We start from the raw sequence: 12581 nt of genomic DNA on the forward strand, positions 1-12581 counted from the left end.
GAGACCTCGTTATCTGGAGAGGTTGTCGGCCTCTAATCTTCCACTCACCTGCGTGAAAAACAAATTAACAGCGAATAAACCGAAACAACGTGTGGATATAATATCAAAGTCAAGTGGCGAGCTCGATTCCAATTTAATATAAATATCCAGAACACGCCAAGGACATCTCTCCAATACGACGGCGTATTAGGGTCACTGTAGAAACCCCCCCCCCAAAAAAACAGAGCCGATATATAAACAAATTGCTTGCTAATAAACTTGCAAATTTGCGACTTCATAAACTCGTAAAATTTTGCGACTTCATAAACTCGCAAATGTGCCACTTTATAAAGTCGCAAATTAGCGACTTTTTTTCTGCGGATATCGCCCCCCTATCTCGGCTCCGTTTTTTGTTGTTTTTTTTTTCTACAGTGGCTCACGCCGTCGTAGACTTGTCTCGAATGCCCAAATATGTTGTTGGTTTTTCCACACAGGAAGTGATGACACTATCGTTGATCTGGAGGCGCAGCTGAAGAGGCGTCGATATCCGTGACATGGGGGGGGGGGGGGGGGGGGGAGTGGGGGGTGAGGTCGCTAATCATTTGATGACTCGACGGCAATCGACCCAGTCCTGTGAGTGTGGCGGGGGGAACAACGAGCGGCACACTGATGGTTGATTGGTAACAGAAGCACAGCGATGATTGCCCGCCGCGTCGCCGACATTTTCATCCAATTAAAGCAGAAGCTTACCGTCATCAAAGAAAACGAAACTTTGAGACTTGTCTGCATGTGGAGAGAAAGAAGAAGAAAACAAACCAAGAGGAGAAACCAGAGATCAGTTCCTGATCTTTGAAGACAAAGACACACAGACCCGCTTTCTGGGTAACAGGCACATAAATATCTCCGCTGCACAGAAGCTTCATTTCCTGCCCTCCTTTACCTCATGCATATTAAATATCATTTCCCAGAGAAAATCCCTCAATGTCTCGCCTCTTGTTGCACGCAGAGAGAGAGAGAGAGAGAGAGAGAGAGAGAGAGAGAGAGAGAGAGAGAGAGAGAGAGAGAGAGAGAGAGAGATGGTATCTTGATTACCGTCTACGGGGCGATTACCAAAAAAATTGGATTTTATCACCGGTGGCGATCGTGTTACAGAGAGAAAAACACGAAGACGTCAATGAAGACATCAAAGATGAGAGAAAATAAAATCATGTGTGGCCACCATTTTTTTTTTTCACGTGGTAAAGAAGCTTGAATTAATGCCTTTCCATTTAGTATTCTGATCATTCCCCCTGCAGAATGTTACAGAGATTTTCACAGTGAATAGTCGTGCCGGCAGCCTGAAAAAGAAAGATATTATTATAGCAGGAGGAAGGCATCAAACAAACACACACACACGCACACACACACACACGCACACACACACACACACACGCACACACACACACACGCACACACACACACACACACACACACACACACACACACACACACACACACACACACACGCACACACACACACACACACACACACACACACACACACACACACACATACACACACACACACACACACACACAGAGGCGATCACATGCAGTGTATTTACATCAGGAGAATGAGCACGTATCTGCACAATGTATGTTTTCGGAAATTAATTCAATTATTAAAGATTGGTGCATTGATTATGAGCATTCAGATTGATTCAAAACAAACAAACAAACAAACTAAAATACAACACGGGAGGATTATGCAAATAAAAAAAATTAAAAATAAATCAAGGCAGAGTGGAGAACCGGCGGGATCGATCAAAGTTGACAGCAATTTAGGGAGAAATGATGGCACAGACGTCGCAAATAGGGAAAGAAACCAGCAGGACGCCGTTCTGCTAACAGCATGGGCAGGAAGAGAGAGAGAGAGAGAGAGAGAGAGAGAGAGAGAGAGAGAATACAATTATACATCATGACTAAAACATTCTCCGGCTTCCCATCATCATCATCATCTGGTTTAAATACTTGGGAGTATCTTAAAAAGGATGAAGCACTACTTTTTTCTCAATCAACAGTTTAGTGTTTATAGAATATTATTATCAATTCATTGCATCATCATCATCAACCTCATCATCATCATCATGTGTTAATGTGCCGTGCTGCCAAATCCCAGGACCGAGAAAAAAAAAACCCCCAGTTGGCTCCTCTGTACAAGTTAGAGCAGGCCTAATTATCTCTGTGGGCTTTTCATCTTTTCCTGTTTTTTTCCCCCCAGTTTTTTTCTGTGCCTCGCTTTAACTCGCAGTCGCACAGTATCACGCTCCAAACGGGCCCGAGATACGGCAGAAAATTAAGACCTGAAGAGATATGAGGCGTTGATATCGTACGAGTCATATATGAATGTATTTCCCCCGACGGGAGGAGCCTTTTGTTCCTCCCCCGGATATATATGTATATATATATATATAAATACATTGTATTTTGCCCTCGGCATACCTGTTACTCGTTATCAAAGGGAAACATGCTCTTATTATGAAAGAATTAACACAAAAATCAAAGCTTTGTCCTGCTCATTCTGTAAATGTGTCCGTATTACTACTTAATAATCCGTGCTGCTCATTTGCATGTTTTCAAACATGTTTGTCATCCTTATTTGTTGCATAATGAGCCGGAATTGTTACATCATCATCATCCTCCGTGCAAATGAATTATCATTTTTTCCCCCCCGACTCCTTCTGCTGCAGCTTCTGATGCATTGTGGGGGAAAAAAACTCAACCTCAATCACTCGTTGTTGTGCGACATAAAAGAAAAAATCCTGACAATGTGTTTGTCATCTTAACTTAAGTTAAATTAAAAGTTTTTGCTAATATTTAATTTGGTTGTCATGGTTTTCCTTTTGAAAATCACTATACTTTGATGTTGATATGTGCAGATATTGGCTCAATGGCTTATTTTTAATAACAAAGTATCGCTGATAGAATGATTGTCCTTTTTTCTAGATTGCTTTATCCAAATTCAAACTTCCCGAATACTCAAATTGACTTAACGAACATTTACATGTCCTGAGCTGCACAGGAAGCCTCTTCGTTAAGACATCAGCCACAGAAAAAATAATGAATAAAAAAAGTCTCTTGTGTTGCCGCTAAGTGGGGCATTCTGGGAGAGAGAGAAGCGGTCAAGTAGCTGCAGCCACCGCAGCTCGAGAGTCTCGGAGAGCCGTTCGGAGAAGCTAAGTGAGTGATCGATGACAGAAGTCAATTATCACCTCGCCGATCTGTCAGAGGACGAGCGTCACCCGCCGCCCACCTCTGACTAACCATCAACAACGGCAGACAGCAGCCCGGCCAGGCAGGAAAACACCCAAGAGAAAGTATATATATATATTTCAGTGGGAAGAGAAACCCTGCCGTGTTTTCCCTGCATCATAAAAACAGCCAAATGAACATTTATTAAATTCTCTGCATCATCAATAAAAAATCGTTTTTGCGATGGCATTGTCGAGTCGAGGTCGGGCAGAGAGCGAGGCATCGGCGACGGCAACATGCCCCCGTTATGTAAGACGGCGGATTTCTCCCGCTCTGCTGATCTGAGGAGATTCGCCTCACACCGAGAGGCTTTGCTGCTCAGCCAGAAGGACCCGAGCCGACGTGAAAGGGATCTGTAAGCCGACTAATTATCACCAAAACGTCGAACCAAACTATGTTCAGGAATGAATTTAAGCATCAGGTGTAAGGAGTCAGGAGTGTGTTAAACTTAAAGGACGATTTTCACGTCCAAATAGGAAGATTAAGGCGGGACACTAGATAGTTGATTGCTAACGTTATGGCAAATCTTTTCTTTCTGAAATGTACGTACGCCTATAAAGTCAGGATACGGAGTCATCCATAAATCAGAAAATACTGTTGACAGCCATTGGAAAAAAAACATTGCGTTTCTGTGAAAGAAATGTTCTATAAATCCAGCCATGAATGATATATGAACAAAACTCCTTCTGTAAAAACCTTCAGGATAAAGATCGGAATGAAATTGGAAAGTTCAGATTTCTGGCTCAGAGTCAGAGAAAAGTCATATTTGGAGAAAACAACCTTTAGTGATATGTAATATATAATTCAATACATTTTGGAGACACTGCAGGTGAATGTGGTGAAAATATGTAAATAATAAAGGCGTTGTTTAAATATGTAAATGAGGCATCATCTCAAGGAGAAATCTACAAGACAAAATAGTAAAATAAATGTGTAATGTAATGTTTTACTTACTAAATCTAGAATTGATGAATGCAATAAAGCATGAATAGGCAATCGTTTTGCTTGTACTATTTGAAAAAAATATTATCATTTTAGCTGTTGGCAGTGTTCTAAATCAATTAATTTTTCATTCTGAAAACATTTTTTTTTCTTTGAAATTCAACATTTTTGTGAAGAAGAAAAAATGGCAACCAGAATAAATATATAAAACATCTCCGAAAGCATTTTAACCATCCGAAAAACACGTAACACAGGACTGTGTTAGTTCTGATGATCATGTGTGTGTGTGTTGTGTAACCGAATCGTTTGAAGTCTGCACATGTAAACGGTTTCGAGCTCTGTTTGTGTCCGCGGGGCTAAAGCGGACGGACGGCCTCGATATCGAACATCACCAACTCTCCTTCGGGGGTTTAAAAGCTTCTGGAAGGATTCTCAATCCGCCCGTGAGCTCCAGGTTGAAGCTATTTTCTCAGGCAGGTGTTGACCTGCTGCTGATTCCAGGTCAGCGGTCAGACATGGACAGATGGTCTTATTGTGTGTTTCTGCGTCATGTGATTTTCTGTGTGGTTTTTTTTTTTTTGTCGCTTCTTACCGTTGACCTCCTGGGCGCCGGCGTCCGTGAACAGCATGCTCATCACCTCCTCGAAGTTGCAGCCGGGCTCGGAGGGTTGGCTGTCCTGGCCCACGTGGTGCAGCATCCTCTTCAGGACGTCGTCCAGCGAGGCGGCGGTCTCGTCCAGCAGGATGGTGGCCCGCGCCAGGAAGCCGTCCATGTCCCGGTGGGCCCGGATCTCCTCCTCGAAGTTCATCAGCTTCACATACTGGAAGGACGGGAAACCATTCGTTCATGCCAAGTCGGTGGAATGTTGTAGACCGGAAGCAGAACTGGACCTCATCTTATACAGTTGTTTATTCTTACTATAAGTTGGACGATTGAAACTATTTTTAACCTCCTCTGTTGATGCATGGAAGTCGTTTTTTGCTATGTTTTCTGGCATTTGGTTGAAGTGTTTCCTGATTCATTTTAATAACTTCTCTTTTCATGCATCGTGTTTTGGTTTTACTTCCTTTTTCAGTATCGGCCTCTTTCCTTTTTCTCGGGTATTCGTGGTTGTTATTGTCGTTTTCAGATTTTCCAGATACCCGATACCTGCTTTACTTTTCCCACAATAAATCATAGAAATCATTCGTTTGCCCTCTTGTTTTAGCGTGCATGAAAGTATGCGCACTGGAATGTCAACTTTGTCGACCTCTTGGCCACATATCAATCGCAAAAACAGAGATGGTATCTCTTTAAATAAAGTTTATTAAATGATGTCTGTTGAGCTGTGTTTTTACATTTGACAGGACTCTACAGGTTTTTCTATAAAGCAAGGCAAATTCAATCTTATTTTATCTCTGAATTGGTTGATCCCCAACTGCTTTTAGGATTAAATTCTGGAACCTGAATCGTTGAACAAATTGGAAGAAGTTGGTGCTGAATCAGGTCTGGAACCAGGGGGCCAAAACCACCATGTGAGTATATAATTGTAGCTTAGTTCATGTTTTATGGTAGTTATATTACTAAGCCACTGACAGAGTGGGCCCTAAAGCTTTGACCTTAAAGCTCTGAATTTTTTGAAATACACAATAGAGATTCCAGCTCATCCAAACCCGGACGGAGGTTTCCGAGAACTACCTGCGAGACGGACCAGCAGACAGAGAAAAGCAACACAGCTCGATTAAGAGCCCGGACACCCACCGACCCTCGATTCTCATCGATCGTGTGATTGACAGGAGCTCTGAGGATGAGTGGTGTCCCTGCTGTTCTTTAAAAAAAAGAAGGAAAAAAAACCCCCGATCGACGAGTCGAGTTCATGTCTGGAGTTTTTGGAGTTATTTGTGTGCAGAGCTCTATAAATACATCTTGATTTGTTTGCAGGTCTGTCAGGTTTGGGATTCAAAAGGTTTGAACTATTTTTGGTATTATTTGAACATGTTTTTCCACTCAGATGTGCAAAACGTGTCTGGGATACGAGCGATCTTTAATTCTAAGCATGAATTGCTGACGAAGAAAGTGAAAATTAAGAAACCAAAGCACATGAAATTCTAAACATAGACCGATGTAAATAAGCAGATTCAGGAAGAGATTCTTGGCGGGAAAGTGACCGTGTGAAAATGATAAAAAAAAAACAGAAGGAGAGCAAACAAACAGACGTGTAATGCAGAACAGGGAGATTAGTGAAAAGCTGTTGGCAGCGACGATTCTCAACAGCTGAAATCTCTGAGGGTTCGTCCCGATGACGTCGAAAGGTGCGTTGGCACCAAAAGGCCGAACGTTCGGTCCGTCTGCAGGACGATAAGCAAATCCTTCACAACAGATCCCTCTGCAAAAATGTTTGTGGGAAAAGTTTCCGCATTTTGCTTTGAACACTAAAAATCTGCTAAAATAAAAATGTAAAGAAGCTTTATTAAGGCAGGAAGCACAAGAATGACAGAATAGTGTCTTTAAAAAGACAGGAAATCTACAGTTCCGGCTTGTTATATGCATACAAGTCTGATTCTTTCAAAATAAACTTCCAATTAAGTTTTTGTACGTTTTCAGGCTTACTTACGCAACAAAACGACTCGGTAAAGTTCAGGGAAAGATTCAGATTTGGAATAAAATAAGTAGGTTTCTTGCATAAAATAAGTATGTTTCAAAGAGCTAAAGCAAGTCCAGCTGCCGACGATGAAGCTTTCAAAGAATTCAATATGATCATTCATCGTCTTTCAGTAGAACTGCATCATGATGGAATAATATATGACGCCATTAAATCATCTAAATTGATAACAAGCAAATACTATCACACAAACTACTGTCTTTGTTTGCATGTAAACATATCATATATCTATAACATTGTATAGGAAATATATATTATTTTTTTCTTTATTATTTAACTTACATTTAATTCAGTATCAAACCAAAATTATTTAAGTATTTAATTCACTCAGGAATATTCCAAAAATATGCTTTTATGTGGTTATTTAATAAGAGTTCACCCAGCTTTGGACGTTTGCTTCTAGTCAGTGATTTCAATCTGGTATCTGAAGTCAAATTTCCTTTGCGGAGTAATTAAGGCGGTCACACTAATTATCGGCAAATGTGCCAAGTTCCCTGAAACCACCTTATCTATTGGAGTAATAATATATTAGTACATATTTCAGTGAGTACTTATGCTTACCCTCCTTGATGTGTTCAGCAACACGCAGCCGGAGTCGTCAGCGTCTGAGGAGAAACCAAACGAGAGGTGCAATTAGACCATCGAAATGTGACATCATCACATCCCGCACGTCTGCAATGAATATATACACTGTACAAATATTATATTGTAACAGCTAACAGGTGATTAAGGGCAATAAGCACTGAATGTACGTTGTATTTTCACGTTTGCTGCATTTCTGCTCACATATTCTGACCAGAATGTAAAACTAAAGATCCTATCTCTTCTAAAAATGGCTGTCCATATTATTAAACCGAGGTATTTAATGCCTTTATTAGAGAGTCGTCGGCAAAGAGGTTGACAGGAAATGAGACGAGACAGAGATGGGGAACGGCATGACTATGAAAGCGGACTAACACTGGGGAAACTGCAACCTTGGGAACCCCTACGGTCTTCTTTTATTTAACAAGTGCACAAGAATTGGCTTTTGTTGAATCAGAATAATACAAGTTTAAAATGCTTAATGTTCTGCATTTGCATTTAAAAGCACGTTCCGACCGAAAAGAGCGCTTATTTTTTAAGGGGGTGCAAATTCTGAAAGTAGCAACCGCTCAGCCGGTTAAAGAAAAGAAGCCTGAGACTCTTTTTTTCCTCTCTTCTCTCTCTTAAAGTGATGAAAATGTCAAGAGGTGAGTCTCTAAATGCGCTCATTGAACAGGGATTGGAAGTTCTCCGCCGATAAGGTTTTTTAAGACACACGTCTGTGGAGCTGAAGGCTCAGATAAAAGAACAAAGGTCTGGATTTTCCCATAAAAAAACCCCTTTATGTTAAAAATACAGAGGGAATTAGGTTTTCAACACTTAACTAGACTCGGCACCACGCTGCCTCTCATGAAAACAGTCCGCCATCGCCGTTACATAACGCCGTTATCCCGGTTACCGCGGGGAGGACGGTTATTAGGTTACGCTGGGCTTTCCTCCTCCGCTCCGCGTGATGTCTCGAATCCATCAGTGCTTAACTCCGCCCTCCGGCGATGGAAAAGCAGGAACCCCACACACTTAAATAAGCCAATGAGCTCTTACAAAAAACACCAGGATATCATAATATCAATAACCCAGCCACAAGTGAACATGAGTCTGAGGGGGAGAACGGGGAAGGCTTTGATCGCCACGGCAATCACCTTGCCATCATGCAAACCCTGCAGGCGCTGGAGGAAGAAACAGCCTACCTCTACGCCGATGCTATGGCAGAGGTGTCGTGTGCAGTGGATTTGTCTCATCAAAGCCTCACAATCAAAAAAAAAAAGAAAGAAAGAAAGCACACGACTGGAGCTGATCCGCTCCCAGAGGGGAGAGCGAGCGGCGGCGGCTCTAATTGCTGTCAAGGCTGCAGCCCGTGAGCAGATATTCATATATTCATATAAGATTACCTCGCCCCTCAGTGATCACCTCCTTCTAATGGGCTCGCTGTACGTCTCAATATATACCGTGTGGCTTAAAAGTAAATCCGGGAGAATTTCAGGGTTTAGGGATTAGGGAGAGGAAGTGTTCAAATTTGACAAGGGGGCCTTGTTTCGCTCCTCGGCCGCCTCGTTTGATCAACGCGGCACCTTCCAACTGTTGATTACGTTTCGAGGCGGTCCACAAGTGTTATGTAATACGCCGTTGTATTATTTTAGTCATTAAGAGTCACGGGGTGGTGAGCGAGGACGGCTGAATTACTGCGTTGATAGGAAAAAGGTCTCGAGTGGCCTCGGGCCGGCGTGTCTGAAACAGTACATGCATTTTAAATGTGTGATATAAAATACAAGAAATAATTGGTTTGATAGTGCAGACAAAGGTTCAAGTTAATCATATACCACAGGGTCACTTTTTTTTTCGGGGGGGGGGATACAACCTTATTATTATGTATATTTCAGATATTGACCGAAGGTGAATACCCCCCCCCCCCCCCCCCCGTTTATCTTATTATCTTACATATAAATAATCAAATTCTCAAGTTTTACACATTGCGAATAATCTCAAGACAGGAAGATCATGCAGTGAGTGATTGTGAGTGCGTGAGCGAGCGTGCATCTCTGTGTCTGTCCGAGGCTAATCTCGCAAACTTCAGGGTTTTTCGGGTGACCAAAGTTACAGCTGCACGTTCATGAAACCTCACGTGGTTTAATCAGGTCTAATCGAGTCTAATCGGACCCCCAGGCCAGTAGGGCTCAGTGCAACAGTAAGCGGTGTGTTTGGCTAACAGCTAACAGCTAACGGAACTAGAAATGCACGCACTGCTGTACCGGCTCACTTCTATTGCTTTGGCCCTTTCTATCATTTCATAAAGAATACTTTAAATTATGCAAATCCTCCAATGGAAAATTATGAAATAACGTAACATTTTTTAAATGTTTATTTATTCTATCTTCAAGCCATCTTCACCGAGTATATACTGTGTTCATGAAACAAAACCCCCACACAGTTAGCAAGGTCAAAAACTGACCTTGGGTAAAAATTTTAATCCTCAAGCTTTCTAGAGTGAGGGACGCCTGTCCTTCCTCGTGACTTTTTCTACTTCAGTATTCAGCCAAATTGATTGAACTGAAATGGAACAAAGGCCAGCACTGGCAGATATATATTATATATATAATCGCAATATCAATTCTATTTATGGAGAGCGTTTGACAGCTTTACGAGAAAGTTCTCTGAAGAGAGAAGAATGGACGAGATGGTGAAACGATCAAACGCAGACAGCAAACAGCATCGTCGTGTTACAGAAACCAGCTGACAACCGTTTCCAGTCGCTTCTAATCTTCAACAGTCTTTTACCATCAATCACTTTGATTGATCTTTGCCCGGTGCCACTTATATCCACAAATCTGAGCAGAATGTATGGCATCATTTTTGAGGATGGTGGCCTTTCTGAAGCTACTATCTACTATATTACACAATTGGTTACAAGACTAATGTTCACTCTTTTACAACTAGTGGACAAGATGCGTACTGCCATACTACAATGAGTTTGCATGCGATATTTACATGATAGTGTTTTGATGTTGTCGTCATGACATTTTGCATGTTGTATTAATTATAATTACAATAGATAGCAATATGTAAACATCAAAGGTAATAGAATCCAAGAGAACCATAATACAGTGTGGGTGTACCACAAGGTTCGATTTTAGGACCCTTTCTGTTTCTTACTGTGCCTACATAAGTTATCTTGCTGCAGTGTCCAGCACTATATTTAAAATATTATTTGCAGATGATACAATGGTGTACTGTATTCATCGCCAATAAAACTTTGTCACTATTCATTAAAACTTGGTAACTTTAAGACAAATATTTTTTGTCACATTTTCTCAAACTGTCACAATATTACAGAGAGATAATCTGTGAAAAAAGTCCTCCTTTGAGGCAGAGGAACCTATTAAACCTAATAGCATCTGCAAGATTTTGGCCAAAGAAAAAAAATGATCCATTAGAGCCAAAGAGATATCAGTCACTGCTCGCAAAGCTCTGGTCAAACTAGGCAGCGCTGATCAAATATGAATCTAGATTCTGTTGCTGCATTGCCAATTTCTATAAACCATATTTTCCAGGAATTATCTTAGTGTACAAATTAGCTCTAAAATTAGAAAGTTTGCTTTACACGACTTAAACAGCGACAGTAGCATTATTAAACGATGAAAAATACACATAAATTGACACTAAATGTGAAAAAATCGAATCATATGATATTTGTAAGGACGATGAATTATTATTTGGAACTACTGGAAATTGATATTGGCGGTGAAGAAATGATCAATGAGATTTCTTGGGATCTTAATGGAGGAGAAACATCTGTTGACTGTATTAACTGTAGTTTTTTTTTTAACGCTCTTAATTTCAGACCTGACACCCGTAACACACCTGTCCAACTTGAGCGACAGATTTTGTTTTTCCACCCCCTAACTCGTTTCCCAGCATGCACCACTCCGGCTCTCTTGTCAGACGCCTTAAGTGTTACTATGTACGGAGAATGAGCCCGAGTGACATGGTCACCTGTCACATTCACAAGGGAACGGGCGTCTCTCTATCGCCTTCTCCCCCCCTGGTGCACATTTGGACCGTTGCCGTGGCAACGGTAACCTGTTGACTCGTCGAAGGTTTTTTGTTTTTTTTCCTGGGCGATGGGGTCAAAATCATCTGCACCTGCAGCCGAGGAAGCTGTCCGTCAAGTCGACACCTGCCATCGGGGCTTGAGATGGACTCAAGCCGCCAGACTCTCCACAGGAAATTAGTTCAAAGTTGTTGTTTTTTTGGGAGGATTTTTTTTTTTGAATGACGTCTCCGACTGCAGAAACGCCTCACGCTGTGATATAATAAGACATCTCCGAAACGGGAGTGAGGAATGACTGGTTGATATTGATCGCACAGTTCAGCGGATTATTGACTGGAGGAGGCGTATTCGGAGGAGCAGCTCACCAATTTATTAACCCGTTTTCAAACGTGGGACATTCCCACTTAAAAGACGAAAAAAGGTGGCAGAGAGACCACAAGAGGTTTCAGGTGAGGGATTTCTGCACACGCAGCCAGTGAAACCAGCCTTCTTCCCACCAGTATGTCGTGTGGTATTTTATTTGAGAGAAGCCCCACCACACAGTCTGACCCCCTCTGCTCTCTCCCTCTCTCTCGGCGGACTGACCTGGTCCAGGGCTGATCTGGTTGTCATAGAGGTGGATGTCATCTCCGCAGGCGATGGGCGAGTCTTGCCCCTCCTCTCGGCCCTCGCTGCCCTCCTCCTGCTCCACCTCCCGCTGCTCTGGGGGACACAACAGCACAGGGTCACCTCCCGAAAAAAAAACCTCAGCGGCCGCCGGGCACTTTTATTATTTATTATTATTATTACTGTCTTCAGCCAGAGATGCTGGGTTAGAAATCAAACACGTTATTTCAGCTGGACCGTTAAAGTGTGTTCTACTCATACACGTAGTCTGGTCTGGTCTCTGGACTAATGAGGGTCTATCGTACAGCTCTGGGAGACCACTACCATATGTTTGGACAGTACGGAGGAGAATCTCAATGCATTGACTTATAATATTAATAATAATAAACTTTATGTGTATAGCACCTTTAAAGACCAAAGTTATCCGTTTCGTGCTTTGACAGACAAAGCAAAAGCACATTATCTGTACACGTACACCTATATACACATCTTTA

At 41.9% G+C, this 12581-nt stretch overlaps 1 protein-coding gene across 2 annotated transcripts in view; it reads right to left on the reverse strand.

The window, feature by feature from the left end:
- slc4a11 (solute carrier family 4 member 11) overlaps positions 1–12581 on the reverse strand; it is a 63713-nt gene that overhangs the window by 27325 nt on the left and 23807 nt on the right. Inside the window, exons 3-6 of one of the 2 annotated variants that reach the window (XM_084012576.1) lie at positions 12067–12183; positions 7416–7459; positions 4805–5033; positions 730–762 (exon numbers count right to left, since the gene is read on the reverse strand). In XM_084012576.1, the coding sequence (XP_083868702.1) occupies positions 730–762; positions 4805–5033; positions 7416–7459; positions 12067–12183 (423 nt within the window). The remainder of the gene's footprint in view (positions 1–729; positions 763–4804; positions 5034–7415; positions 7460–12066; positions 12184–12581) is intronic. The other variant, XM_084012577.1, reaches the window with a different exon arrangement.

This window comes from Eutrigla gurnardus (genome assembly GCF_963514095.1).
Source record: "Eutrigla gurnardus genome assembly, chromosome: 7".
Classification (NCBI taxonomy): Eukaryota; Metazoa; Chordata; class Actinopteri; order Perciformes; family Triglidae; genus Eutrigla; species Eutrigla gurnardus.